Genomic DNA, 26,847 nt, shown 5'->3' on the forward strand with positions numbered 1-26,847 from the left:
TGCGCACTCCAAATCGAACACCCAGGGCAGAAACCAATTTGTCTCGGGCTAAAGATTCTTGAACTGGACACCAATTGCATTATGCGCTGCTGCAAGATCCACTCGATTAATTTAACCACGTTCGATTTCAACGCGATAGGCCTGACATTTTCAATCAAGAGACCTTGACCAGCACTTTTAAGTACAGGAAGTATTTTGACGAGACGCCAGACATCGGGGATCCATAGATGCCTAATAGAATAATTGATCATGTTAAGTAAATGATTGGGAGCCTCATCAAATAATAGTTTCAGAATTTCAGTAGTGATGCCATCTGGGCCAGGAGCTGCAGCAGTCAATTTAGTCATGACGTCAGCGAGCTCTGAGAGCGTTACCTCTATGAAGTCGTCTACCACGACTGGCGGAGTAAAGGACATCGCTAAAGAAGATGAAAAACGAGCTTGAAGCCCATCAGCAATCGTCTCTAGGGACTCTGAGAGTTCACCTGGAGATAGCACCGCAGAGTCTGTATTACCTGGAGAGGGTACTGCTTTCCGCGATCGAAGAAATTAGGCTTGGAGAGACACGAAGATCGACCTGTGTCATAAGTCTGTTTAGCGTTGGAAACAGCGCGTTTGAATGCCGCTGAAAAATATTTCTAGTTGCACCAGCTAAGCGGGGATAGGTTCTGGCAAAGTTTCTTCCAAGCCGAATTTCTACGTCTAAAGCTGCGCGAACATTCTTCGTCCCACCAGGGACTAGGCGATACTGACTTCTTCGACATGACTTCAAATAATGACTACTGAGCTGAAGTGGAAAGGGCGGAACAAAGACCTGTCGCACATTCAGCTTCGTTTTGTGTGACCAGAGAGGACAGAGACTCCTTCAGAGAGATTTAAAACCTTTTATAGTTAACAAAAGATCGGCTCAGGCGAGTAATTAAACGGATGGGACACCGGATGTCAATAATTATTGGGATGTGGTCACTACTAGACCCGCCGTCAACAGTCGACCAAGAAGACACTGAAACACCTCGAGAAGATATAGTTAAATCCAAAACAGATTGCGTTTGTCCCTTAAGGTAGGTTGGAGAATCCGAATTTATGCAAGTTAAGTTGTTATCTGTAATCCAATCCAACAAGCTATTACCGCAAGAATCCGCCCGGAAGCCCCAAGTAACGTGGTCGGAATTAAAGTCTCCCGCAAAGATAATGGAGGTACAGCCGAAGCAATAGCCAAATCAAGTGGTTCGGAATCAACGACACCACTAGGAAAGTAAACGTTGGCCAATGAGAAGGGGAGGCAACCAGGTAGCTTTAATTCCAGCACTAAAATTTCACAGTCTGGGCGTTGAAGTTGGAAGGACACCTTCGCGGTGTGGGCAAACTTTGTAGATATCAAACTTAACAGACCGCCACCTCGGGTTGGCCTGTCTAGTCGAAAAGTGCGGTAATTATAAAGTCCAAATTTTTGGTTGCTACTAAGCCAGGTTTCCTGTAGCAAAATTACGTCTGGGGAAACTTGGGAGCACAGACAAAGTAAATCCGCAAAGCCTGCTGAAACAGAGCGACAATTCCACTGAATAACTTAGAACCCCTATGATTCAGAGAGACCCGCTGCAGGGGCTTTGAAACAGATTTACCTTTCTTGGATTTTGCTTTTTGCTGCACTTCCAGGGCTTCAGTACTAGGTGATCCGGAATGTTTACTAGACTGATGAACAGACTCCATAGGCCAAGCCTGAAGCTCCATGTCCGACTCTGAAGAGGGCGAAATGGGGGGCAAATACTCTGGGTCGACCGTAGGATTACGAACAGACAAAGTACCAGCCTCAGCGCGAGTAAGACGTTCCGATCCACGCACAGAAGTAGTGAGAGTAGGCGAGACTTAAACGGATCCGAGGCAAGATTTGCTGCTGAGAGCAGCGGCCTGTCAGGGGTTGTGGAATCTTGTGGAATCACTTGGGGAGAAGAGGTACACAAAAGCGGAGCGGATTGCAAATATGGCGCCAGCTGAGTCACCACTGTGCGAGACACGCACTCGATTATGGTGGAAGTTAACTGGGTGATTACTGAAGAGACACCCTTCTCAACAGCCGCTGCAACAACGAAGCAAAAGCTGGGTCAGCGAGGGAAGGCTGTTGGAGCTTGGCAACGGATTTTTCTACCGCTGCAACAATGGTACTCACTACGGCTGGATCAGAGAGTTATGGAGAGTGTTTGGCCGTAACTCCAGCGTAACCATGTGTCTTTTCTTTGACAATGGCAACAGCATCCCCGCGCGAGCAGCGACGCTTACCCATGACCTCAACAACTTGCACTTCTTGAGCTCTAGCAGGGCAATTAGTCAGCTGGGTGTGCCGCTCCACATAACATTTGGCATCTTGGGCAGTACATAGGTCGACAGAATGACTCACCGCATGCGCGATACCGGGGAGACGATTTGCATGCCTTGGATTGATTGATTGATTGATTGATTGTAGAATTTAATGCGCCGACGCAACGCAGGCGATGAGGCGCGCCGTAGTGGAGGGCTCCGGATTTATTTTGACCACCTGGGGATCTTTAACGTGCGCCGAAATCTCGCACACACGGGCGTTTTTGCTTTTCGCCTCCATCAGAAAAGCGGCCGCCGCGGCCGGGAATCGAACCCGCGACCTCGTGCTCAGTAGCGCAACGCCTTAGCCACTGAGCCACCACGGCGGGTGCATGCCTTGGATGTGTGGCCAAAACGCCAAAAGCTGTGGCACTGAAGGGGCCGGGGTTGAGAGTAAATGAGTGGCCATGGTAAATGAGTGGCCATACTTTAATCTCAGATGGACATGTGATCCCAACAAATGTAGCGATGACAGATTATGTTGGCACCCTGTTTTTCTGTACAACACGGCTGGAGCGGTAAACTGAGGTGACTCCTGTTACCGAAAACTGCTCAAGTACCTTCTGAGGTGTCGCCTGGACATCAACACCTCGAACTATGCCCTTCACGCAAGCAAGGTGAGGGGGGATAAATGTACTCACCTGAAGAGAGGCAACTGGTGGTGGTGGTGGTGGTGGCGGCCCAGAAAGTGGCGCATACCCACTCAGGGGGATTGGCCAAGAAGCTTTTTTTTTTCATTAAAAGGAACCAGATAAGGCAAAATAGTACAGTCGAAGAAAGAATTTAGTACGTAGACTGATGAGAGAAATAGAAAAAGAACGAGGAACGAGAGAGGCTGATTGGAATCGTTTTAGCAAGGCAGACGAGCCGTCTCTGAAATGAAGGAATGGATGGTGTGAAAAACATCCCCTGGCACTGGCCTAGCTTCGTTCCCCCAAAAGACAAAAGCACTGGCAAAGTTAGTGGCATTCCAAGGCGCCGCAGTGGAGCCTCCACCAGCCTTCTTCGATGATGAGAGAACTGCTGCTGGCGCTGCTGCTGCTTCTTCTTCTTTGTCTGCTGCTGCTGCTGCTGCTACTGTTGCGTATAATGGTGATGATGTACTGCTAGACTTCTTCGTAGAAAAGAAGTAAGCCATTCTGGGCCTCATAACGAGTGAGCAACTTGACCTCGTCAACAGAGCAAACTCCGTATAGAGCAACGAGGCATATGAAATTCTTAAGCACTCCCGAGGCTATTTCCCGCGCCTCTAGGAGCCACTCGAGGAACACGTTGACCCCATGCAAGCTTCAAGCAAAATCGAGAAGGGAAAGGTGGTGGGGAACCGCTGGATTGGGTGAAGCCCTTGCTCCTGCCTAAAAATTAGAGCGCTATAAACACAATAACACAGAAAGATCGGGACAGGAAGGCACCCACTCTCAACTAAATTTAGTTATTCTGTGTAGTTGTGTTTATCGCGCTCTAATTTTTTGAGCAAGTATGCATAAACTTGCCCAACGATGTGTTTTACTGAACTCCCTTGGTTCTTGTCGGGAGAAAAACTCGTGAACAAGCGGGAAATTAATAAGTCGATGAAGAGGGAAGTATTCTCTTGCCCACACCCTCCACGAAATCGCACCCTTGAGCAATGTGAGACCACGCTAGCCGAATCTCCCCGGAGCTACACAAGCCCTCGTGACGAGAGCCCTAAAACTGCGCGGGCTTGCGGCCTCCTGGACTAAAGAGGCCGAACTCACATGCATACCCTAAAACGTACGTCAATAAGTGATTACTACTATTACCACTACTGGAGGCAAACAGCAGGTTTCATCTAATTCCTGCTGACACAAAAAATAGAACGCAGGAAATCTGCTTATTATTGCTCCCTGTTTGTTCGTTATGGTATACCTCAGATAATAATCGCACCCGAAGTTTCCCAGCGCACAATAAGTGAGAAATGCAACGACCAGAGGTATCAAATAACCTCGTTACAACCTTCCCGGAACATTCTCGTACATCGACGACGTACTAATGTGAGGCTCCACACAAAGTGGACACGATGAGCGCCGTTACACAGCGTTGGCGACGGCAGATGGGCTTAAACGGGAACCACCAAATAAAGCCTTTAGAGAGAGAAAAAAAAAGAGAGAAAAGGTTTGGCTGCCCCAACTACGGAATTTGGTGCGAAAGCGGCACAGATCTCTGCTTTTTCACAGCCTGCCGTCTATCTGGATTCATTCTGTCACTTACGCTGAAGCGCACGCACAGATAGCCCAGCCAAAGCACCATACATTCAGCACGAGGACGCGGGTTCGATTCCCGGCCGCAGCGGCCGCTTTTCTGAAGGAGGCGAAAAGCCAAAATGCCCGTGTGTACGAGATTTCGGCGCACGTTAAAGATCCCCAGGTGGACAAAATTGATCCGGAGCCCTCCACTACGGCGCCCCTCATCGCCTGCGTTGCGTCAGCGCGTTAAACCCTACAATCAATCAATCAAGCACCATCCATTGCGAAACTGAGCGACCAAGCGCTGGTGAAGCAGCTGCTAAACCCTTGCCTGGTCGCGTGGTACCGCAGCGGCGAGGCTCCTAACGAGCGTAGCTGTGACGCCTTTCCGCAGGGGATCCCGTGGCGCGACGTCACACCTGCCGCACTCAAGGTCATTGCGACGCGATGATGATCTTGCAAGACATGGCGTAGTAGAAATCTCGTTCTAAAAAAACATTTAACGGGAGGACACGCCAACAAATCTGGCCTCAGGACATACGTTAGGATCACATTAACGCCTAACTGCCTGATCAACGAAAAGTTGGCGCGAGCAGTAAAAAAACTTGTTTGAAACACATACAGAGATATTATTTATCCCTACAAGTTAGCTAGATGTAAATATACACCGGCCTACCGCATTTTTACCAGAAAAGAGGCAGTCACGTGGCCACGCTTGCAGACAATACCTAATTACGAGTTCCGTTACCGTCATGCGTTCTTATCCAGACCTTTGTTCAAACTCTGAGCAGTAGCAAAGCACGCCTGCTTCACATGGTATAATCTTGCCGTGAGCTTCGAAATGTGCAGCCGACAATAATAGCAATGCACATATCAGTACACTGAGAAAGTACAATGTTAGGACAACAGAACAATGGGGTACTGTTCTGCTCAGCTCCACCCCGGAGCCACAAATAACACCAGTTCGGATGGCCGAAGCCAGCGCTAGGATCCAAGGAATCCTGGCTGACAGCTAAGGGAAGGGAGGCCGTCCAAGACGCATACATTTCAAAACCCATCTCCAGTGTCCGCGCGCCTTTCCCCTCCTCCTCTCACTAGGAGCAGACTTTGGGGAGCTCTAAACTGGCAACTCAAGAAACCATCACGGCCAGAGCCGTGGACGTCGCGGGGGCCCTTTGGGCCTTCGCCGCCCCCTACACTGAACCTAATGTTAAGTAGAGTGGCTCAACTACTGTTACTAATGCATCTCGGATGTCAAATTAAATCCCAGCTCTCTCCCTCTCTCTCCCTTAAAACGAGAGTGACATACAGTATTATACTTATTTAAATTTTGGGGCTGATTAGGACGATGGTGGTGGTGGTTGTTCTGTGGGATCAGGCTGGGTTAGCCTGGCTGGATATGCCGGCAGTTGCTCCGCCCAAGATCCTCCTGATTAGTTTATGTCAGGGTCCTTTCACTACGAGTTTGCCAGTTCCGTCTCTTGAAGGAAGCTTAGTAGAAGGTGCGACACGTCTCCGCGCAGCATCCAATGTACCCTTGGAAAGACGATGTGGTCCAGAGTGCTGTGTGGGGCTGCCAGCTTTCGAATCGCTGAGAGCATAAATTTTCTCACAATATAACGAGTTGAATAGTCGTGACTATTTTTTTGCGCTATAAAATGGCACGTCTTCCCAAGACGTGTACAGAAGTTTTCATTCGCCTTTTCTAAGTGCCGAGCATTTTAGGGGCCCGGCCATTCGTTGTAGCTCGTGTGCGGTCACGCTGTCTAGCCACCGCAGTCACGCGGCGACACGGACCCAAACAGACGCTTCGAAAATATATCCACTTGAAAAGATAAATTTATTGTCATACAATCCTGGTATCAATGATACAGCGTAATAATCAATAGCAATTAAACAAGTGCCGGGCCTGTTGTTACAAAACTAACCGATACCGAATGCTAGCAGTTTTAGATACTTACATAAACACACAAACAATTTCAAGTTGATTACAAACAAAATATTAACACACAAATAATGTAGAGTTCGTTGCAACCAAAAGGTTAACATGCCAGGGAAACAAGGGTACAAAAGTATTCGCTACAAGAATGCAGCAATGTACGGTACAAGGGTGGTTTTAATGCCACAACTAATACTGTGGCGCAATAACTACCAATTCTAACCACAAAATAACCAATTGTAACAACGAATATCCATAAGGACGCAGGTCTGGAAAACTGGCATGAATAATAACCCTTTTGTTCGACACCTCAAGAAACCAATTTCGCAGAAACTCTCCTCACCCTTTCGGGCCAACTCACTTTTTAGAAACGTCACGAGGTGTTGTCTGAAAAAGGAAACCAAAGGCCACTGCGTACGTAGCCTGTGATTCTGTGCAACGGCCCCGCAGCGATTACGCCACAGTACACAATCGGCAATTACTGCGAATAGCTGCCTAGGGGAGAACCAGGTGTTGCGTCCGGGGAGGCCGACCCGAGCCGAGCTCCGTCGCCTCCGACATACGAGTGGTAGCGTGGTTTGATGCGAGCGGCCAGCCGCTGTTGCAGCCGTGAAGTCCAGAAACCGTAGGCTAACGTAACTGTTTACTTCATAGCGAGGGGTGAGCCGAAGCCAAAGAACAATGCCCCGACGGGCGAGGTAACAGAGGACTCGAGCAGAGTGACAGCATTGATTCACTGCTCAAACAGGAATGAGCTATAGCGCTTGAGGGGCTCGTATTTATACCCAAAAGCGCCAACGGTAAAACAGCGTTCCCTCTAGATTCTGCACACGCCACGAACGTCACAGACACACACCACACTCTTTACAGAGTTCGTGAGCAGTCGGTAGTAGCGGCGCACGCTGAGTCCGAGAGAGGGGAGAGAGGAGGTCTCTGCAGCGGACGCGGGGCTTCTGTGTCCTGGGGCAAGTCTCCACGTGTTGCGTTGGCACGCCATCGAATGTTTATCGCGCCGATAGATAGGCACCAGATATCCTAGGCTTCTCGAGACGTGAAAGCGTGATTTTAAGGAAAAAGAAAATGTGGCGCAAATTAGACGTAGACGTAGGTCTACGTCTAGTTTGCGCCACGTTTTCTTCTTCCTTAAAATATGTACCAACTAGCTCAGCAACAAGTTTTGTTAAGTGAAAGCGTGAGTCACCGACAGGGAGGCCTGCCTGAAAGGCGCACGTAGTGGAGGCTTCGCCGCACAGCCAAGGAGTATTGAAACGAAGCCCAACGGCGGGCTGAATCATAACACAGGGTAATGTTCTCTCAGTTGATACCGTGCAAGCCCCAAACATGGAGCGGCACGGTGTAAGATGCGCCAAAAGCAACGCGCTACAGTGAGCTTGAGAAAGAATGTGCTGTGGATTCCGGTTGGCCGCAGTTGGGACAGGAAGAGTTCCTTGTTACTCCCCAGCCAAATAATATGTATTTTGTGGGAAGAGTTCGCCAAGCTTTCTGCCACTGGATGTTTCTCGCGTTCTCGGGCAGCCTACCCGAACTCCGACGTAACCAGGGAAGATCTGGTGGATCTACTCGCCTGCCCGACCTAACAGTGACTATTTTTTCACAGGATTGGGAGGTAGCATAATCCTGGAGGCAAAGAATAATTTAGCTAGGAAAACACATTTAATCAGATAAGATTTATCTGAGAAAGAGAAGTCGAAAGACCTTGCCCGGGCGATATTCTTTTTAATGTTATTAACTAGCTCGGGGCACATGTCTTCTGAAACACCATCTAGCGGACACTGGTCCCGTGGCTCGGCATGCATAAGCGTTACTACTGATTCCGATAGCGAGCTCAGCTTAGCTAATTATCGCCCAAGGCTAATGAGCCATTGGCCCCACGCTGGGCGTGGGACCAATCTTCCGTGAATTTGACGCCGAGAATCTTCACGTTCCGAACTATTTTTACGTTATGGTTTGGGGCGAGTGCTGCATTTCCCAGAGGGAGGACAGCATTTCTTGTGACATTTAACTCGGCACCTGAAAGGCGGGCATAAGACTCGAATTCGCTTAAAGCAGCTGTGAGGCTATCTGTGTCCCGAATAAAAATAGTAGTGTCATCTGCTTACGCAGACACTTTAACGGTGCCTTGTCCGGACAGGGGAAATTTTTAATTTTGTGGTTGTCGACGAGTTTTCTGATGAAGGGGTCTAGGCGTAAGACAAAAAACAAGATGCGACAAGGGGCATCCTTGTCTGACGCCTCTATGAATCGCAATTTCACCCTGTACCCTACCACTAGAGACCAGGTCACTGGATAAATTATTATACAACTCTCGGTGTAGCTGAACAAATTCAGAAGGAAACCCGTATGCCTGAAATATGGCAAGCAGGTATGAATGGTTGACCCCATCAAATGCCTGTTTTTGGTTCAAAGAGACACACAGGCCGGCAATACCAGTTTGATGCGTATAAGGTAGTATGTCCCGAGTTAGTTTAAGTGCCGAAAATATATTCCTGTATGGGACCGAATTAACCTGTTGGAGTGGGAGGAGGTCCGGCTAAAGAGCTTTAAAGGGGCCCTGAAAGAGGTTTTGCCTAGTGTCACCAGATAATATCTAGTGACACTAGTTTTGCCGATGCACGGGTGTTCGCATTTTCAGGTAAATCAATGTCCTAGTAATAACCTCCTTCAAGAATTCGGTTACAGCTATGAGTATTAGTGGAGTTATTGCAATTCAAAACACAGGCAAATCAATGTCCTAGTAATAACCTCCTTCAAGAATTTAGTTAAAGCTATGAGTATTAGTGGAGTTATTGCAAATCCAAAACGACGCATTTTCGCCCGAGCCGCGATTCTCCCGCGTTTCGTTCACCTCCTCGCACCGCGCGAGCGTAACTTTTAATACCTTCTAGATTGCATGCCGGAGGGCTGCTGACTTCACTGAGTGCTGTCGTCGTGGGGTGGTAGCCATGGAGTTTCTCATAAGCTAGTTAGAAACTCTTGGTGGCGGCAGACGACGCAGCTGCGGTTGAAGGCAGCGGCGAGGAGGCGGCGGTCGGCGCGAGCACAAGCACACGCTGAAAAATGTTTTTCTCCGCCAGTTTACATGGCGCCCCACCAGATGGAGGCACCATATTACAAGAAAAAATAATTTTTCTGATTTGTGGTGATATTTGAATAAGGCAGGAAAGCAATTCTCTTTCACAAAACTGGTTGAAGCTCGCCATAAGGCTGAGGCAGAAAACCTAAGCAAGCCACAATCAAGGGTGTGCTCTCTCATTGTTGATGAGATGCGCTTTACGGAAAAGCTTCAGTATAACAAGCAGCGGGACTGCTTTGTTGGGCAAGCGGATGGTCCATTAGAAGGCGGTAGCAGCAGAGGTGTTGTTTTAGCCAACTCCCTCCTCTGCTTAGTTGTAAGTGAATTGTCCTCGTCGTACAGGATCACAGTAGGCTACTTCTTCACTAAAGTTCTAACGGGTAGTCAGCTTCATGAGCCGGTGATCTTTGTGATAAAAAAGTAGAAGCCTGTGGTTTCCGCATTGTATAACTTGCCACTGACAACCACCGAGTCAACGTAAATGCCCTGACGATTCTGGGAAAGGGCACCCTGACGTTCAAAGTAGAACCCCCATGCAACACTAATAGACCTCTGTTATAAGTTTTGACCCCTGTCATGGGCTGAAGAATGTACGCTCTCAGTTTCTAGCTCATGACATAGGACGGAAGGGAGAAATTTTGTCATCTTACCTGAAAGATAAGTATGACCTGCAGAAGAACCTGACGGTGAAACCGGTCCATTATCTCAGCCGAAAGCACGTCCATGAGAATAATATCGAAAAGATGAACGTGGCAAGGGCTATCCAAGTTCTGTCTCCGGTGGTGACCGCTGCGTTGGAACACTAAGAAAACAAGCCGGACACACATGCAGCACATTGTTTGGGACTGCAGGTCACACCATCACATTCTTGAGGAACTTTTATCGCTGTTTCAAACTTCTGGGCACGAGCAACACAAGCCAGCATCTGCGCCAAAAGTTCCCCTATGTTTGGCATTACGACTGTGCTGACGATGACTGGCTTGAGTGGCTGGAGGCTGCCATGCCTATGTACCTGGAAGATATCAAAAGAAGCTGTGGCGATCCAAGCGAGTTCCTCACAAAGGAGACACATGAGGTTCACCACCTACTGAAAAACGAGAACTCCCCGTTTGTGCTGACTCGCAACTTAAACAGCGATCCAGTAGAGTCGCTTTTTGGAACGCTGCGCTGCTTCCAACGACGTTTTGGATGCTCGTGGTGCGCACTCTCGGGACTTCAGGAAATGCTCAGAACTGAAACCGCAGCATCGAATGCCCTTTCGAATGTCGCTCACCCCCAAGAAATAGCTGCAGTGATGTCTCAGTTGCCGCCTTCTGAGTCCCCGCCACCCCCAACTTCTCAGCCAAACTCTCAACTTTCAAGATATGCTCTGCACAAGCTTCAAAGGCTCAACGCTGATGTTTTGCCGTCTCAGCTGCCTTCACTGCAGCTATAAGCAACAGTGAGTTGTGACATCATTTCTACAAAGCCTGGAACAAAACAACCCCTGTTCTAATTCACCCGCAACCAGGACTGGGGTGCACTCATTTGCCCCTCAGACCAGTTGCTATTCGCGCTCGACACTGCAAGTTTTTGCTGAGCAGGCACTCAAGGAGAACCAACACTGCCGAGGCCCCTTAGCACGCTGGTGGGCAACGCAGTTCCCAGTCTTTGTAGCTCCAGGCTACTTAAGTGCACGCGCAGCTGTGAGGTGCACCGACTGAAGTTAAAGAAGCTGACCGCGGTGCGTTTTTTAACGCCTCTCCTCGCGAACTATGCAATCGGTGTCACAGATATGCTTTCCAGTTTATCACCACAAAAGAAAGAAAGTGCATCAAACTGCGAGGAATCACTGACAGTCTGCATGTACCTAGCGACGAATACCCTGGAGTACCTCGAACTTTGAAGTCCGTGTGCTAAAGAGAGAAGGAAAATGTTTTTTCTCTTTTGTTTTCCCCAAACCATGTGCGTGTTTTATATCTGTTTCGGCTGATTTTCTATTGTAAACTTCAGTCAGCTGGGAAATAAACGTATTTGGTAGTTGGTTACTCCACGTACACGCATTTGGAGTGATCTCTACTTTGTTTTCGCATTAACAATTTTGAAACTCGCGGCGTCGCCAACGCGGCAAGCGTGGGCTCACTGCGGACAAGCGCGATTGAACGACGCATCGAACACGTCCCCCCGTTTAAGTGGCGGCGCGTAGCGGCGGGGCCATGCACTATCGTCGACGGTGCCGGCTCGCGTATTTACGGTTCTTTTGCCACGCAATGAAAGAAAGTATAGAGGAGGCGCTGGTTGTACCCGCGGATCCGCGGTGCATCCTCTGTATGCACTGTGCGCAGAACTACTGCGCCTGCTACGGAGGTAGTGCTAACGTTGGGTGGTGCGTCAAGTCGGTGCATGCGCGCGTGCGCTGCAGCATCGCCATCGCCTCCTCTAAAAGTATGCCTATGGCGGCTATGCCTGTCACAACGGTGGCCGCCATCCTGGCAAACCCTCTCTCGTTTTTTCTCTTTCTTGGACGGAAACTACCGCCAGAGGCGCTGGCGTCTGACACTACCTAGGGTGCCTGGATGTTCCTCCTCGCCCGCACCCTAACACTACCTACCACGCCAGCCCACGCCTCCGGCCCTTAGTGGCCGCGGTGTTGTCTGTCTTTTTAAGCTATCCTTTTGCCTTGTTTTACTTCGTCTGACTTACGTTGTGTTAAGTTTACGGTCATAGGGACTGCTATGTGCTACGGTCTCGAGTCATGTGGTACTAGACCACTTTGCACGCAAAGCCAAGGAAAAAAGGAGCCAGGTGCATCATTTCACGAGATTTCCACCGGCATTGACACATGTGAGCGATGATTCAGGTGCGGCTTACTCTCATGGATGTCAGCAATTGCCAAAAGCACATATACCTGAAAAATGCTGTCGCATCACCAGTTCACGACTAGATGGCAATGGGCTGGAATGGCTTGAACTTGTGTTCTTTATACAGGACCTCAAAGATGACAGCTGGACAAAGAATTTTCCTTAGCAAGAAAACTTATCACCCCCTTTATTCACAACACAATCAAAGGTTGCGGGCATCCGTTTTATTTTTGCTTGACGAGATGTTCATCCTCCTGTGCTCCACTATTTCACTCTGGAGCTGTTTGGTGTACAGTGCAAGCAATCCGGAATTCGCTTTTAATTCGGAATATCCACGGTAAGTCTGAGACTGCAAAATCGAAGAGCCCAAACTTCAACCCTCTTCCACTCCCCGCACTCTCTCTCTATTTTCAGGTTATCCCCCGTCGCGTTCAGAAGGGGCGTTGAATTTTAAATTTATCTCCCGGCTGGCTGCTGTGGACGAGTGCGAGCACGAAGTTTGTTCTCCCCGCGTAGCGACATGAAGTGTGCCAGATCGCCGTTAATTTTCTCGGGGTGGGCGCCTCCACACGTGAGCTGCCAGAACCTCCAGAAAGTCGTTTTCCTGGCCACGGCTACTCGACAGCGGAAGATCGGGTGGTCGTGGCCTCGCAGCCAGCGGGCTCGATATCTCCAAACACCGTAAATGGGAGACTCGGCGTGCACTAACCTGCAGAAGCAGCATTAGCGTTACTGGCTGTTCGAAAACTAAAAATTTCACTTAGCCCGAGGGGAGGAGGAAAAAACGGTTATGGCTCCCATTGAATGGGAAGAAAGGAGCGTGGAAAACTGTTGAAAATGCGCACCCGGGCCTGCTCTACACCGACGATCCATGCTACGCGCGTGGGAGAGGAGGCGAAGAAGAAGATGATGACGGTTGCTAGTGGTATCACGTACCTTTTAAAGGGGGGGGGGGGGGGGGGATGGCGTGTCATCTTACCAAAAAATAAAACTAATGTAGCTATGTTTTATACTCTTCGTTTAATACTAGCGCTGCTCTTAGGGCAGGCACAAAATACTTACTAGGCGCAAAATACTTATTTTTTCTGTTACGAGTGGTATAGCTAGCTGTCCCAGGCAATAATCTCCTCTCTGCTTTTCGTCCACCAGCATTCTAATCTTCTTTTCGTCGCCTCGACAACTCTGAAGTTAACTCCCTCTCTGCTACCCTTAAATGCTAGGGCTTCTGGAAGCCAAATATTTCCCTCATGTAGATTTGGAGGGATACACTCGCATTCTATACACTATGTGCCCCATAGTTTCGGTTTCTTTTCCGCAGATCACGCATACCCCATCATTTTGTGTATACTTCCCCACAAAGCTCTTATTTCGCAAGCAACCTGCTCTAGCCTCAGAAAGCAAAGCACTGCCCTTGGAATTATCGTAGATTTTTTTTTCTTTCTGATGTCCAATTTCTCAGCACACCAATCGGCGTTCCATTTTTTTTTTCTCCATTTATTCTTTTATATCTGCCTTGCCTCTTTTTTGGTTACCTTGACTGTCTTTGATTCTCCAGTGTTCTTTCCGTATTTCATCGCTAGCCTTCTAAATCTTCCTTAGCTACTGCGCGCGTGTCCACGGTTAGCTTTACTTTAGCTGCCCACCTACGTTGATTCATTGCTCTCAAGCTCCTCTCGAAACATATTTTACTCTGAGCTTCTCGAACTTCAAACAACTCCCAGCCCATATCTCCCTGTACTGCTTTGTTAGTTGTTTTACCATCTGTTCCTAACGCCAAACGGCCTACCGTTCTCTGGTTCACTTCAAGGCATGAAAGAGCTTCAGGATGCATGCAAGTATGTAAACGTGCACAATGATAAAACAATATTTCTTGAACCAGTTAGTGTAGACGAAGTCATATTAGTAGTTTCAAATTTGAACAACAGCCGATGCCGTGACATTAACGACATATCCAAGTGAAGCCCGTGTCGTGGATGTAATTATGCCAGTTCTCGCACATATATTTAATATTTGTATATCTACAGCTATATTTCCAGAACAAATGCAGGTAACAAAAGTAACTGTTCTTTACAAAAGTGGGGATAGCAATGACCTCGGAAATTACAGACCTGTGTCTATTCTCCCTGTTTTTTCTAAAGCGTTTGAAAAAATCTTGCACTGTAGATTGTCTAAATTCATTGATCAACATAACATGCTTACTGAAAATCAATTTGGTTTCTGCAAAAACAAATCAACAGAATGCTTACTGAAAATCAATTTGGTTTCTGCAAAAACAAATCAACAGAACTGGCGCTACTGCATCAAAAAGAATATATCCTGACACAATTTGAAAATAAGGATCAAAAATAGGAACTTTTGTAGATTTTTACAAAGCCCTTGATTTAGTGAACCATGAACTACTAAAAGAAACTAGCGTGTTACGGTATTTGGGGCACTGCTGGTTTGTTGATAGCGTCATATCTGTCTAATAGAACACAGGTTGTCCACATAATGACACATACTCCAGTGTTAGCCCTGTGGTCACTGGTGTCCCGCAGGGCAGTGTAATGGGGCCTCTACTGTTTAATCTTCATTTGAATGACATTGTGAATATTAGTGACGCAGCAACATTTGTTATTTATGCAGACGACACTAGTATGTTTTTTTTCTGGAGATAATATGGATGAACTTATATGTACATGCAATCTCACGATGGAGGCGCTGCACAAATGGTCTCATGCAAACTACATGCGCATAAACGAAACAAAAACAAAAGCAGTTATATTTCGCCCTAAAAACAAACCGGTTCCCTCTCATTCAACCATTAAACTAAATTCGCGAAATTTGCAGTTTGTGGATAGCTTCAAATGCCTAGGTGTCGTGTTTTCCGCAACCATGTCGTGGGATAATCATGTAGACCATGTTATAAGTAAGTTGGCTCGAATTACTGGTGTTATTGGTCGTTTAAGGTACATTCTCCCCTAACCTGTGAAATTGCTTCTCGACAATTCTCCTTTTTATTCTAACTTAAATTATTGCCAACTTGTTTGGGGTACCGCAAAGTATTCCTGTTTACATAAAGTTTATTTACTACAAAAAAAAATTTCTTCGTCACGTTTATAACAAAGGTTACATGGGAGCCAACCAGGGACCTCTTTCTTAAAAGTGGTGTTATCAAAATCTTCAACTTGTACAATTATCGTTTGAGTAGCCGATTCAAAATAGAAACAAAAAGAAACGTAAACAATATGCGTAATTTGGCCCGGTTACGACAGAAACAAATAAATTACCCTTTCATGTAAAGGAACCTTGGGCGGTCCCTACAGCCCGTTTAAACACTGGGAAAGAGCTCATACAGTATACCCTGATTGATTGATTGATTGATTGTAGGGTTTAACGCGCCGACGCAACGCAGGCAATGAGGCGCGCCGTAGTGGAGGGCTCCGGATTAATTTTGACCACCTGGGGATCTTTAACGTGCGCCGAAATCTCGTACACACGGGCGTTTTTGCTTTTCGCCTCCATCAGAAAAGCGGCCGCCGCGGCCGGGAAACGAACCCGCGACCTCGTGCTCAGCATACAGTATACCCTACCTTCTCTTTTAAATGTATTTGTGCACCGATTTTGATATCTATAAATGTTCGAAGCGACAATTACGTATCATGTGTACTAAAATGCGTTAACCTTTCTATGTTTCTCATTTGCCTTTTTGTTTAACTGTTCTTTTTATACCTGTTGAAAACAACGGGCATTATACGTGCAACAAAAAGAAGTGTCTTATTGTTAACTTTTATTCTTACTTTTTCGGTTGTATTTTTGACTGTGTGTTTTCTTTTGTCGCGATGCTGCTGTTGAGCAAAAAGGGGGCCGCGGCCTCATCAAGCTGTCTATGACAGCTTTTTTCCGCGGTTCCTTTTTCTGTATCTGTGTTTATGTATCTGTATCTGTGATTATGGAACAGAAAAAAAGTTTCATTATTATTTTAAGCAGAGTACTGCATTCGCAAATGTGAGGCCCGGAACCATTACCCCTTTTCACATTCCTCTCACTAATTGCTATACCAACACAGAGCTCTATGCTTCATTATAGCTGCGTTTCGTTTTCCTTTACCGTCAAGTTGCTCCTTGTGAGTTCTGAAGTAGTTGTCCCCTTCATTTATGCACATTCCCAAACATTTATATTCCTTGACTCTGGGTAATTTGCCATGCTAGATTGACACTGCGTCAGTGATAGTGTCATTGAAAACCATTATTCCTGATTTTTTCTGTGCTAAAATTTAACCCGAGGTCTGTGGCTTCCTGACCACTGATATTTATGAGCCGTTGACATATCGGTCTGGTTATCAGCTAAAACAACAATGCCGTCTGCGTATAACATTCCCGGAATACGCTTTTGTACCACTTCGCATATGCGTTAGGTTGAACCATACTTGACTTTCTTCCAGTTTCTTTTCTAACCCTGCAACGGTAAAGCATAAACGGTATTGGGCTCAAAGGGCATCCCTGTTTCAGTCCCCGATGGGTGTTGACCTGCTGTGCGAATTTCTGCCCTTTCCATGTCCGGTGCACTCTTTTATCTTTATAAATTGCTATAAGGAACTGTATTAACTCGTCATCTAATCCCTGGAGTTTTAGCATTCTCTACAGCAGTTCTCTGTTTACGTTGTCATCCAAGAACGCAATCCATAATGGTCTATTCTGAGCTTTCGCAATTTAAAGGCACTGTGTTATCACGAACACATTATCATCCAAGCGCCTGCCTTGCTTAAATCCATTCTTCAGTTCCCCAAGGATGTCATTTTCTTCCGTCCATGTTTGAATTTCTGACTTTATCGCCTGCAAAACGAATCTATACACCAGTGACGTTACTGTGAGTGGTCTGTATAAATCAATAATGGCTTTGTTTCCTCTGCCTTTATATATTAAATTAATCTGACTTTCTAGCAAGTCTACTGATATTTGGTTTGTATCACCTTATCTATTTCCCTCATAAACGATGCCTTACTTTTTGGTCCATGCAGGTTAATCAGCTGCATTGGTAATCCGTCCGGGCCCACTGCTGCTAGTGTCGGATAGTGTCAGACGATAGTACCAGAAGAAGATGACTAAAGGCCTCCCCTTCAAATCGGGGTTACGGCATGCGCCATCTCGCCTACGTTATTCGTTTACTGAAATTTAGCTATCCTACCATTCTTATTTCCCTTTAATTCTGCCCTGGCGCTATCTCCGGCTTTACTGATTTCTTTCTGATTTCTTTCCTGCTCTTTTTCCATCACCCAAGTCGCTGTTTAGTAATATCCACCGCTGACCAGTTAATGCTGCCCTCTTCTGCGAATCCCAGCGGTTCTCTGCTGGCGTTTCTGCGTGAAACAAATGTGATGTTGCACATATAACTGTTATGTCGCAAGGCAAACTCTAGCAAAAAAAAAAAAAAAAAAAGAAAATCCCAGCGCCTCAGGAAGTATGGCTCCCCCCCCCCCCTAATTCTAGCTGGCTGGATGGGCTGGATCTTTTGGCATTCCATGACTACGTGGTTGATTGTTTCTTTATCCCTGCCACAATTAACCCACAGATGTCTCATCCTGGGCCGAATATTTGCTCATGTAAGTTCGAGTTCTCAAGCAGCCAGCCCATGGCCTCAAAGAGCAACGCACTGCCTTTATTGTTATAATAGAAATTCTCGAATGATCCATTTTTTTTCATCCCCTCCGCCCACATGCGCGTCTCTGCTTCTCTCACTTTCTTTTTAACTGCCCCCGATCGGTTGGCCGCTACGGTAATGCCGTATTTAATCGTCAACTTTCGCGTCCTCTTTCGCCATTGGGCGTCCACACGTCTAAGGTACAGGTATCTGTGCACTCTGGCAGCCCACTTCCTTCGCCGCGTGGCAGAAGAGCGCAACATGTCGGCTGTCTCACGGCAGCACTCGACTCTCCTCCTCCAGTCGAGTCCGGCCGTGGCTGTCTGAGACTGTATCTCTCTCATATGGGCGACCGGGCCGACCGGGCCTCCATGGCAAACTGCGTCTTAGGCGTCTTACCGCCGAATTCGTAAATGTGACTTAAACCGGTCTTGCTTCGCGCCCGGCGAAGTCGCCGCCAAGACCGAGAGCGGCTTGAACGCGCCTTGAACGACCATCGCGCATCGTAAACGTTCACCCCGCCTTGCTTCGCCAAGTGCCAAGTCATGGCCAAGTCGCGAGGAAGCTTGCGCTTCGCCCGACTGGGTGCGAGAGTAACGTATAATTTTTTCAAAAAACTTTAGTTTTTAACTTGAAAAGTTATTTCTTGAACTTTATTTTTAACATTTTTATATTATTAGGCTAAATCTAAAAAAAAAACAGTCAGTTGAAGTTATATAAACAGTACGTAGGACAAGCAAGCCTATACAATCCGTTCGAATCCATTTTGAAGCATGTACCGACCGCCCGGATAGCCCGGACACAGAACAGGGAGGCCCGGACCGCCCGCACTTCTCTTTCGGTGTGTTGGCATCGAAGTGTGAGGTGTTTTTGGCGAAGTGTTTGGCGAAGCGAAGTGTTTTTGGTACCGCTGGTTTTGTCGTTTTGTAGTGATGGCTGACGCGAAAAAGTCTGCGGCGCCGCGTTTCACGCCACGAGAGAAGGACCTCCTGATAGACCTGGTGGACAAGCATAAACATATACTGGAATGCAAGAAATCGGATGTGTATTCGGCGGCTCACAAGAATGAGACGTGGAAAAAAGTTGCGGACATGTATAACGCAGTCCACGGCGTGTATCCCCGAGATGCAAAACAGCTAAAGAAAGGCTGGGGGAATATCAAACAGAAATGGAAGGAGGAGAAAGGAGAAGAAAGAAGGGGTCGCTTCAAGACAGGTAAGCGTTCCCTCGAACAGCATTTATGCGTGTGAGATGTGCAAGAGTTTTGCTCTTGTTTTTTTTTTTTTCGAGGAGGTTGCATGCTTTATTTTGTGCCAATAAGCAAATATATGAGCGCTCACAGGCATTTAACGTGTTTGGGTAGGAACACGTTTTCACCGCTGCATACACGCGATAGCCCATATCTTCCGCGACCCCGGTCTGTTTTTTTTTCTATTACTGGAAGGAATAAAGCTGTATAGATTGCATAACCCTGCTAGAGTCAACGAGGCAGAAAATTTAGAGCCTAGGACATATGCCTGCACGCACCGTTCTGTATGCAAAACTACCATCGACTCAAATTGCTTGCGTGCTCTCGCGATGAATCAGCCCAGGCGTTGTACGCCTCCGGCGGAGGTTGGAAAAAAAAAAAAACAGTTGAACGAACGCGATAAGTTCGAATGCGCGCCTGTTGCTATCTGTAATTTCACGTTTTGGTAGAACCAATTTGTTGTACGGCGGACTGTAAAACAGCCTGTTCAGTTGATCACGCTAGTGTTCTTTTTTTATTTGTAAGCGAAATGGCTATAACAAACGATAGCTGATAAGGTACAAAGCTTTTGTGGAGCTCGGGTAGCAAGCAAATCTGTTTTTCTGGAGTCTGCCCAAGCTGCTAGAAAGAGGGGGGAAAAAACTGGGGAGTCTCACAGTGATATTTTTTTTTTTATTGCCTGTGATATTACCAAACACTCAACTGCTAAACTCAACGGGCTCTGTGCGATTTAGCCACATTTTTTGCTAGCTGATGCTTTGCACTGAACTCGTGTCAATCATTTTCTCATGCCTTTATGTGGAAGCAGCTTTGCCCAAATTATTCATATTGCTAATATGAGGTGGAGTACTTTATCGTGGTGCTTTTATTACACGCTGTTATTTTTTCAGGTGGAGGAAAGGAGAAAGTTGTCATTACAACGGCGTCCGAGCGGGTTGGAGGCGTGGCCAGCCATATGGCAACAACTCTTGACAACGGCGAGGACTCGGACCTGGCGCCGTACTTGCCACCGGTACTGAGCCAACCAGTGGTTCAGATCGTGCAACGCATGATCACCGGCGAAGAAGAGCCCTCGTGTTCCTACGCTGGTATAGTACTGCTGACACGTCTTGGATTATGCATTTTTACTGTTCATGTTGGAAATTTCACACGCTGAAGCTGCACATGCAGACGCAGTTCTACTTGATTAATGGGGACGCTTCATGCATAAAATTTTGTTCTTTTGCAGTTATCTCTATATTATCCGAGACGCAGACTGCCTTCGAACCTCTCTCCCTCTCGCATGCTGTGCCAGAAGTATCCTTGTATTCATGGGTCGGGTAAGGGGTCATACTGTTTCGCAAAATTAAATTCTTGTGTCCACAATTTTGCCTTTATATGGTGTTTCATTTTAATCAGCTGAAATACATTTTAGCTGTTTTCTCACTGGTCTTACTTTTACACAGTGAGCTGTGTTTCTGGTATTAATTAGCTTTGACGTTACTTTAATAGCAAGACTAGAGCCCAGTTATGCATGCTTTAAATAGATGCCACCCTTTCAGTGAAGTGATAGCATGTTACCTGGGTGGTTACATTGTGCCTGCATCTAGTCAAGCTCAACTCGTGCATTGGTGTGAAAAGCAGTTTAATGTAAAATATCAAGCATGTACTTTCTCCCTTTTAAAAAGTGCCTTAGTTCATAAGAAGTACGATACGGTGGAATAAAACACCATTTTCTCAGCCCAGTTCTACTAGTGTTTAGAACCAGCAAGTAAAGGACACACAGCAAGTGTTATGTTCACCGATTTTATTTCATGTGAAGAAGCCATAGCTGTTTCCGCAATTTTTTTACGTAAGGCAGCTTGTTTTAGAAAAAATTCGTCATGGTTACACTTGGCTAAATAATGGCAACCGCCGAGCGCCCCGGGACGCACCGTGGCTTTCAAGGGAGAAAAAAAAGAAAGAAAACAAACTCCAGCACTGTTGTCAAGTGCTGCCACGCATGTAAACATACAAAAAAAAAACTGCAGCACTACTGCTAAATATAATTGGAGGCATGCCTACAAGTGTGCTACTCCTTCCTGAGGAGACTAGCAGATCCCGGCACGGCTGCCTCAAGTCGATGACGAAGAGCTGGTGGAAGTGCACAATGCTGAGGGTTACTTTGCATCCACCACTCGCAGCGAAGATGACAACCTCTTCGATGCGTATGACTACGATTACTAGCCCCGTAACTAAACAATGATACTGAAACTTAACTGTGGGCAGCAATGCCCGCCTACAACAGCTTCGTCATTCGTCTTGCGGGTGAGTGTAAGCTTCCTGGAATTTCTTGGTTACAATTTTTCTTCCTGTTGCAGAGGAGCATCAGGCGGATCAACCGGATGAAGACGAGCACGGCCACCCAACTGGTGACGACCTGGCGGTGCCATTCTCGGGTGGAACAGAGGTGGACGAGCTGGATGCTCCCACAGGGGCAGATGCTGCCGTGCTACCTCCTCAGGGTGCCACGGCACCTTCCGAGGACTGTAGCAGGCCACCAAGGGGCCGAATGGCCCTCCTCCACCAGCACCTGGGCACCGAAAATGACCTCCGCATTGCCCTAATTAAGGAGGAGCATGACTTTCGCATAAAGATTTTGAAGGAGGACCACGATGCCACGCTGGCCCTTAAAACTGAAAAGCTACAGCTCGAAATACGGCTGCTAGAGCAGAAAAAGCAGCACCAAGAAAAAATGTTCGAGGTGCAGACAAAAGTAGAAGAGGCGAGGCTGCAGCAAGAACAGTTCCAAGCGAAACTTTGTGAGCTGAGGGTGAAAGTGGAAGAGGCACGGCTGCAGAAAGCACTGGAAGATGTTTAAAACTGAAATGTTCACCCTTACGGTTTCATTATAGTTCTTTTTTTTTTGTAGCGCAACCTACACTACTCTACCGATAAGCGCACGCCTCAATGGAAGGCCACATGTGGCGCAGAACAGTGTGCAATAGAGGAAGACGAACAGGCGAAAAAGAGGAAACACGCTACTGTTGCCTACAGCTTCACTACCTTCAAGTCTTGCGCATTAATTAGTGTGAGCTTCCTTCATTTTTTGGTCTTAAAAGGTGCGCGTGGGTGGGCGTGGTGCAGCTTTAACACAGTCTTCCCCCCCTACCCCCAAAAATGCTCAACTTGGCAGGATCAAGCCATGGAAAATGCCACTCTCATTCAGTCAATTATGAGAAGCTCCTCTGAATGAGGAGGTGTCGTTCTTGGGCACCCAGCCGGGAGTCTCTTCCAGTGACTGCTGGCAGATGCCGCGGCTGCCCAGTTCGACGGTTGGCATCCAAGACCGGCACTCGGGAAGCCGGCGGTTGTGGCTCCTTCCTGGCAAGCCCCAAATTGTGCAATGCTGCACAGGCAATGATGATGCGTGCAGCTGGGACGGGCTTATGCTGGAACTTCATGTCAAGGCAGGGGAAGCGCCTCTTCCAAACTCCAAAAGCCCGCTCAACAGAGTTTCGGGTCTTTATCTGGGCCTTGTTGTACCTGTAAAGAAGGGATGCATCGGAACGTTCTTTTTTAGGCACATGTTTTTCATCACTGCTACTTTTGGCTCCATGAATCTCCATGAACCAAGTGAATAGAATATGTTTATTGGCTAGGTCCTCTCCTCACTCTTCTTCAACCATCAAAACAACACTGCTAAATTCTATGCGTCTGTGCACCTGTAGCCACTGCCGAGTAAAGTTTTAACGTGGTATTTATTTTGGTTGTGTGTCGAATAGTTGTAATATAAAGGCTGGCAGTTGGTTTATTTCACATAACAAGTCATAAGCATCCCTGTGTGCCTGCAACTCTAGCAGTGAAGTTTCTTGTCCCCCTCTCCTCTTTTTATTTCTAGTTTCATGGTTTTGCATAACAGTGTGTCATCATGCACACTGTTTCTGCATTGAATATTGGCCTTGCTTTTCGTGTGTCTTTGCTCCTGTTCTTTTTCATTTCTTTCGCTGTCTTGTCTGAATAACTCGCCCTTACAGATGTGTAGTATTGTTTTTAGGGGTTAGTTAGAGCACTTATAGACACTGACATAACTTTTTCCTTATTTATAAAGGCTAGCTCATACAGTTGTTGTGCTTGCTGTTTTCTTTTTTCATGTTTTTCTGTGAAATAGCAGTTTCCCATTTCAGACTCAATCACGATTGTAAAACCTGCTCATCAATGGCCAAGCTTGTTTTAGTTCTTTTTCTGTCTATAGCCACAAAAGAATTGTTTGCCTGCATTCTGTGTCTCGTTTTGTTATTTTTCGTTCCGCATGCACCCATAGTTCTTTGTATATAAATGTTGCCAAAAGGCCTCTGGAAGTATGGAACAAATAAATGTGCTTTTATGAAACAAACTCAAGTTATTGCTGACATTTCCACCTCATTATTTCGAAATCGCTTGTTACCAGTTGGTAATGCAATGCGTGGAAGCTTTGCATCAGTGAACATGCACAGCACCATGCCAATCACTTGCCTGCCTTCAGGTGTGTTGACAGAGCCAGGATCCACTAGGGGTGTCATGAGGAAAGGGTGGCACGCATAGCCGGCATCCCCCAGCAGCACTCCTGGCACCCTGTTTTCTTCATAGAGTACCCGTACACGGGAATTGTCGAAGATCCGGCTGTCGTGCACGGACCCAGGCCACCGTGCAACAACGTTGAAAAACTCCAGGTTGGGGCCTGTGACAGCCTGCATGAAACAAACTCGTGAAATTAAAATATGCTGCCCAAATAAAGATTGTGGTTACTTGAAAGCAGCAATTAACCCTTTTTACTCAAAATGGTTGTGACTACCAGCCATGCACTTAACACGTTACAAGGAACAAGTTACTTCTACCTAGTTACTAATTTCAGTAACGAGTAACATATTTAGGTACTCTTAAAAAAAGGAACGGGTAATGTATTTCGTTCTTTTTATGGCCAAGTAACGGTATCTCATTACTTCTGCGGAGTAACTTGCACAATTCCGCTTAAACGGTCTTGTTATTTTAACTTCTGCATGTGTCTATAGGCACTTTGCGCTTATGTTTGCCTCTAAAGCAGCAGCGCCGTTGTCTACGTTCTTGTGCTTCGGGGCGTCATTTCTATTGTGAATGATGCCATGGTCATCACGGCCACTTGTCGTAGCATTCCCTTCGTGCAAGTTCTGGCACACTGCCCGAGATCGCAAGTCAAGCACGGGCGCCCACACAAAAAGAAGGCATCTGGTTAACGTCATGATAACAAAGGCGAGACGAACGAATAGTTTAGGTGGCGCAGACGAAAATACGTTAGTCATCGATATTGAAACCAGCCAATCAAATTGCAGGCAATGCAAAAGGCATGAAAAAATCGATGCATTCATCACGGGCCGGGATTCACGGCCAAGGAAGCGGGGAAACATCACCGATGAAAACTTCCGAGAGGCAGCTACTGCTTAAGTGCAACAAATACTAAAAAGAAAACAATGAACCATAAAACAAAACAGTTGTGCATTTGATCGTCAAAGTAACGAATTCATTACTTTTCGGGTAACGTGTACATGTCTGGACCCAAATCTGAAAAGAATTGGGAGCCCCACGACTATATGTTGTAATCAGGTTTAGTACAGGAAGAATCACAATATAAAGGATAGTACTCTGTGATGAATGCACTGTTGTCATGGTAACTGCTAGTGAGGTTACAATTACGGAAGGTGAGGAAAGTAAGGTTCCTCAGGCAGTTCAGGCCAACTTTCCCTCATTTAAATACAGAAGCACACAACACAGCTACGTAAAAAATGTTCGACCCTGTTTCGCGTGTTAGCGAAAGCTGTAAATCTGGCTTACCTGAACGTTGATGGAAAAGACTCCTTTCCTGTTTCGAAACACCTCAGCAGTGTCTCCGCCGGGGCTCTTGATCCTGACGTGGGTGCAGTCGATGCACCCAGTGACGCCAGGGAAGCCTCCAATCATATAGAAGGCGTGCATAACTTCCCCGTACTCCTCTGCTTTGGGGAAGTGCACCAGCTCCCGGAACAGGTGCCTTGCGATAAGGCCGGTCACCTTGTTTACAGTGCGGCACACTGTCGGTTGCGACACTTTAATCAGGTCGCCGGTGACGACTTGGAATGTCCCGTGGGCGTAAAATCGCAACGCGACGAGCAGTTGCAGCATCGGGGTGAGCGGTTGCCCACGCTTGTCCGCGTTTTCTTCCAGGGGAAGCATGCGCAGCAGATCACGCACGGTCGCCTTGGTGAACCTGTACCGCGACAGGAACTGCACCTCGTCGTACAGCTCCATCGGGTTCAAGCGGTCACGAAGAAGTGGCCGCGGAATTTTCGGCAGTTCATAAATGCTGCCAAAAACCAAATCCGTGGCTCGGCACGCGAACTCGAATGCAGACAGCCGCTGCATTAGATCCGACCTGTACGTCGCCATGTTGGAAAAGCAGCCGAAGTCATCTTCAAGCTAGCTACGGCCGCGACTTGAAATTTGCCTCGTTTTTTCTCCAAGCCAAGGTCGCCTCAAGTAGCGTTGAAGACACGGAGGGTCTATGAATCGCGGCGGTGCCGTCTTGAGACGGCCGCAAGTCAAGACCGGTTCAAGTCACATTTACGAATTCGGCGGTAGCATTTGCGAGTTCACAGTTGCGGTGATATGGTTGAGTGGCCGCTGGGAAATGTTAGTACTAGGGTGACGTTGTGCTCGACGGCACGTAGACGAAACTGACGAAACTGTACCACCCTCCAGTTGCATGACTGGAGGGTGGTACTATACTGTTTCGATACGGAAGTTGGCGAACGCGGATGGCGCGCCCAAAGTAGACGCGCAAGCCAGCTGCAGCAGTCCGCACAACTACAGTGGCTAGAATAGGGTAGCACAGGCACAACTGGCACAGCTGGCAATTTGGCAACCCCAACGCACGTAGCGACGGACGATAACAGTGATTGTAAACACATGTGGTAGCGCTGCGGAAAGTCTCCTCCGTTGGTAATTGTAAAATCCTATCGCAGAGAGCATCCCAGAACGGGTTTAACATGTCACGACGGTGACCAAGCCTACGCGGAATCCCCTTCGATCGTCCGATTGTATTGATTGTTTCGTTCACCACCATCATCATCATCCAACCCTCCGAGTCCTGTGGCTGTGGTCAGGCGGTTTCGCATTGGTATGCGTCGCGCTGTTGAGTAACTTTATCATTTTACTGTTAACCATGCGTGAATTGCGTATACGTCGACATCGTGTTATTTACGCGCTGTGAAACTCTAATGGCTGTGACCTCGCCCAAGACGTGCGAACAACCGACTCTAATCAAGTGTGTATCGTAAAAGCAGGGATGATCGTTGACATGTTGCCATCATAACGATGGTAGTGTGGCGTTACGATTTCTGTGGTTTTCTTTGCGTGTGTTCCACTTATGGATCAATTATATACGCCGATTATGCCGTTGTCGAGTGGATGGTCATTCCGACGATGTACACAAGGTGCGTAAACTTCTCTACGTGTCACCGGATTTGTCGCATGCGCTACGAGTGGCTCGATCGAGACCTTGAAAAAGTGCGTATTCTCGGTGATATCCCCCTTCAGGGC

General features: G+C 47.1%; 2 protein-coding genes across 3 annotated transcripts in view; both read left to right on the forward strand.

Moving 5' to 3' along the window:
* The window catches only part of Dnz1 (DNZDHHC/NEW1 zinc finger protein 11), a 111,336-nt gene that overhangs the window by 57,058 nt on the left and 27,431 nt on the right, over positions 1 to 26,847 (forward strand). Inside the window, exon 1 of one of the 2 annotated variants that reach the window (XM_077706018.1) lies at positions 26,235 to 26,741. The exons of the other annotated variant lie outside the window; for it this stretch is intronic. Within the exon in view, the coding sequence (XP_077562144.1) occupies positions 26,623 to 26,741 (119 nt within the window). The 5' untranslated portion in view covers positions 26,235 to 26,622. Of the gene's footprint in view, positions 1 to 26,234; positions 26,742 to 26,847 lie in introns of those variants that run through there. 2 annotated transcript variants of the gene reach the window in all.
* LOC144178280 (uncharacterized) lies at positions 18,828 to 23,653 on the forward strand. Its single transcript, XM_077706017.1, has 3 exons — positions 18,828 to 19,265; positions 20,190 to 20,387; positions 21,639 to 23,653. The coding sequence occupies exons 1-3, from the start codon at positions 18,983 to 18,985 to the stop codon at positions 22,136 to 22,138; spliced, it is 981 nt and encodes a 326-aa protein (XP_077562143.1). The 5' UTR covers positions 18,828 to 18,982; the 3' UTR covers positions 22,139 to 23,653.

This window comes from Haemaphysalis longicornis, unplaced genomic scaffold (genome assembly GCF_048455015.1).
Source record: "Haemaphysalis longicornis isolate Haplotype H1 unplaced genomic scaffold, Haemaphysalis longicornis Haplotype H1 scaffold_4, whole genome shotgun sequence".
NCBI classification, from domain to species: Eukaryota; Metazoa; Arthropoda; class Arachnida; order Ixodida; family Ixodidae; genus Haemaphysalis; species Haemaphysalis longicornis.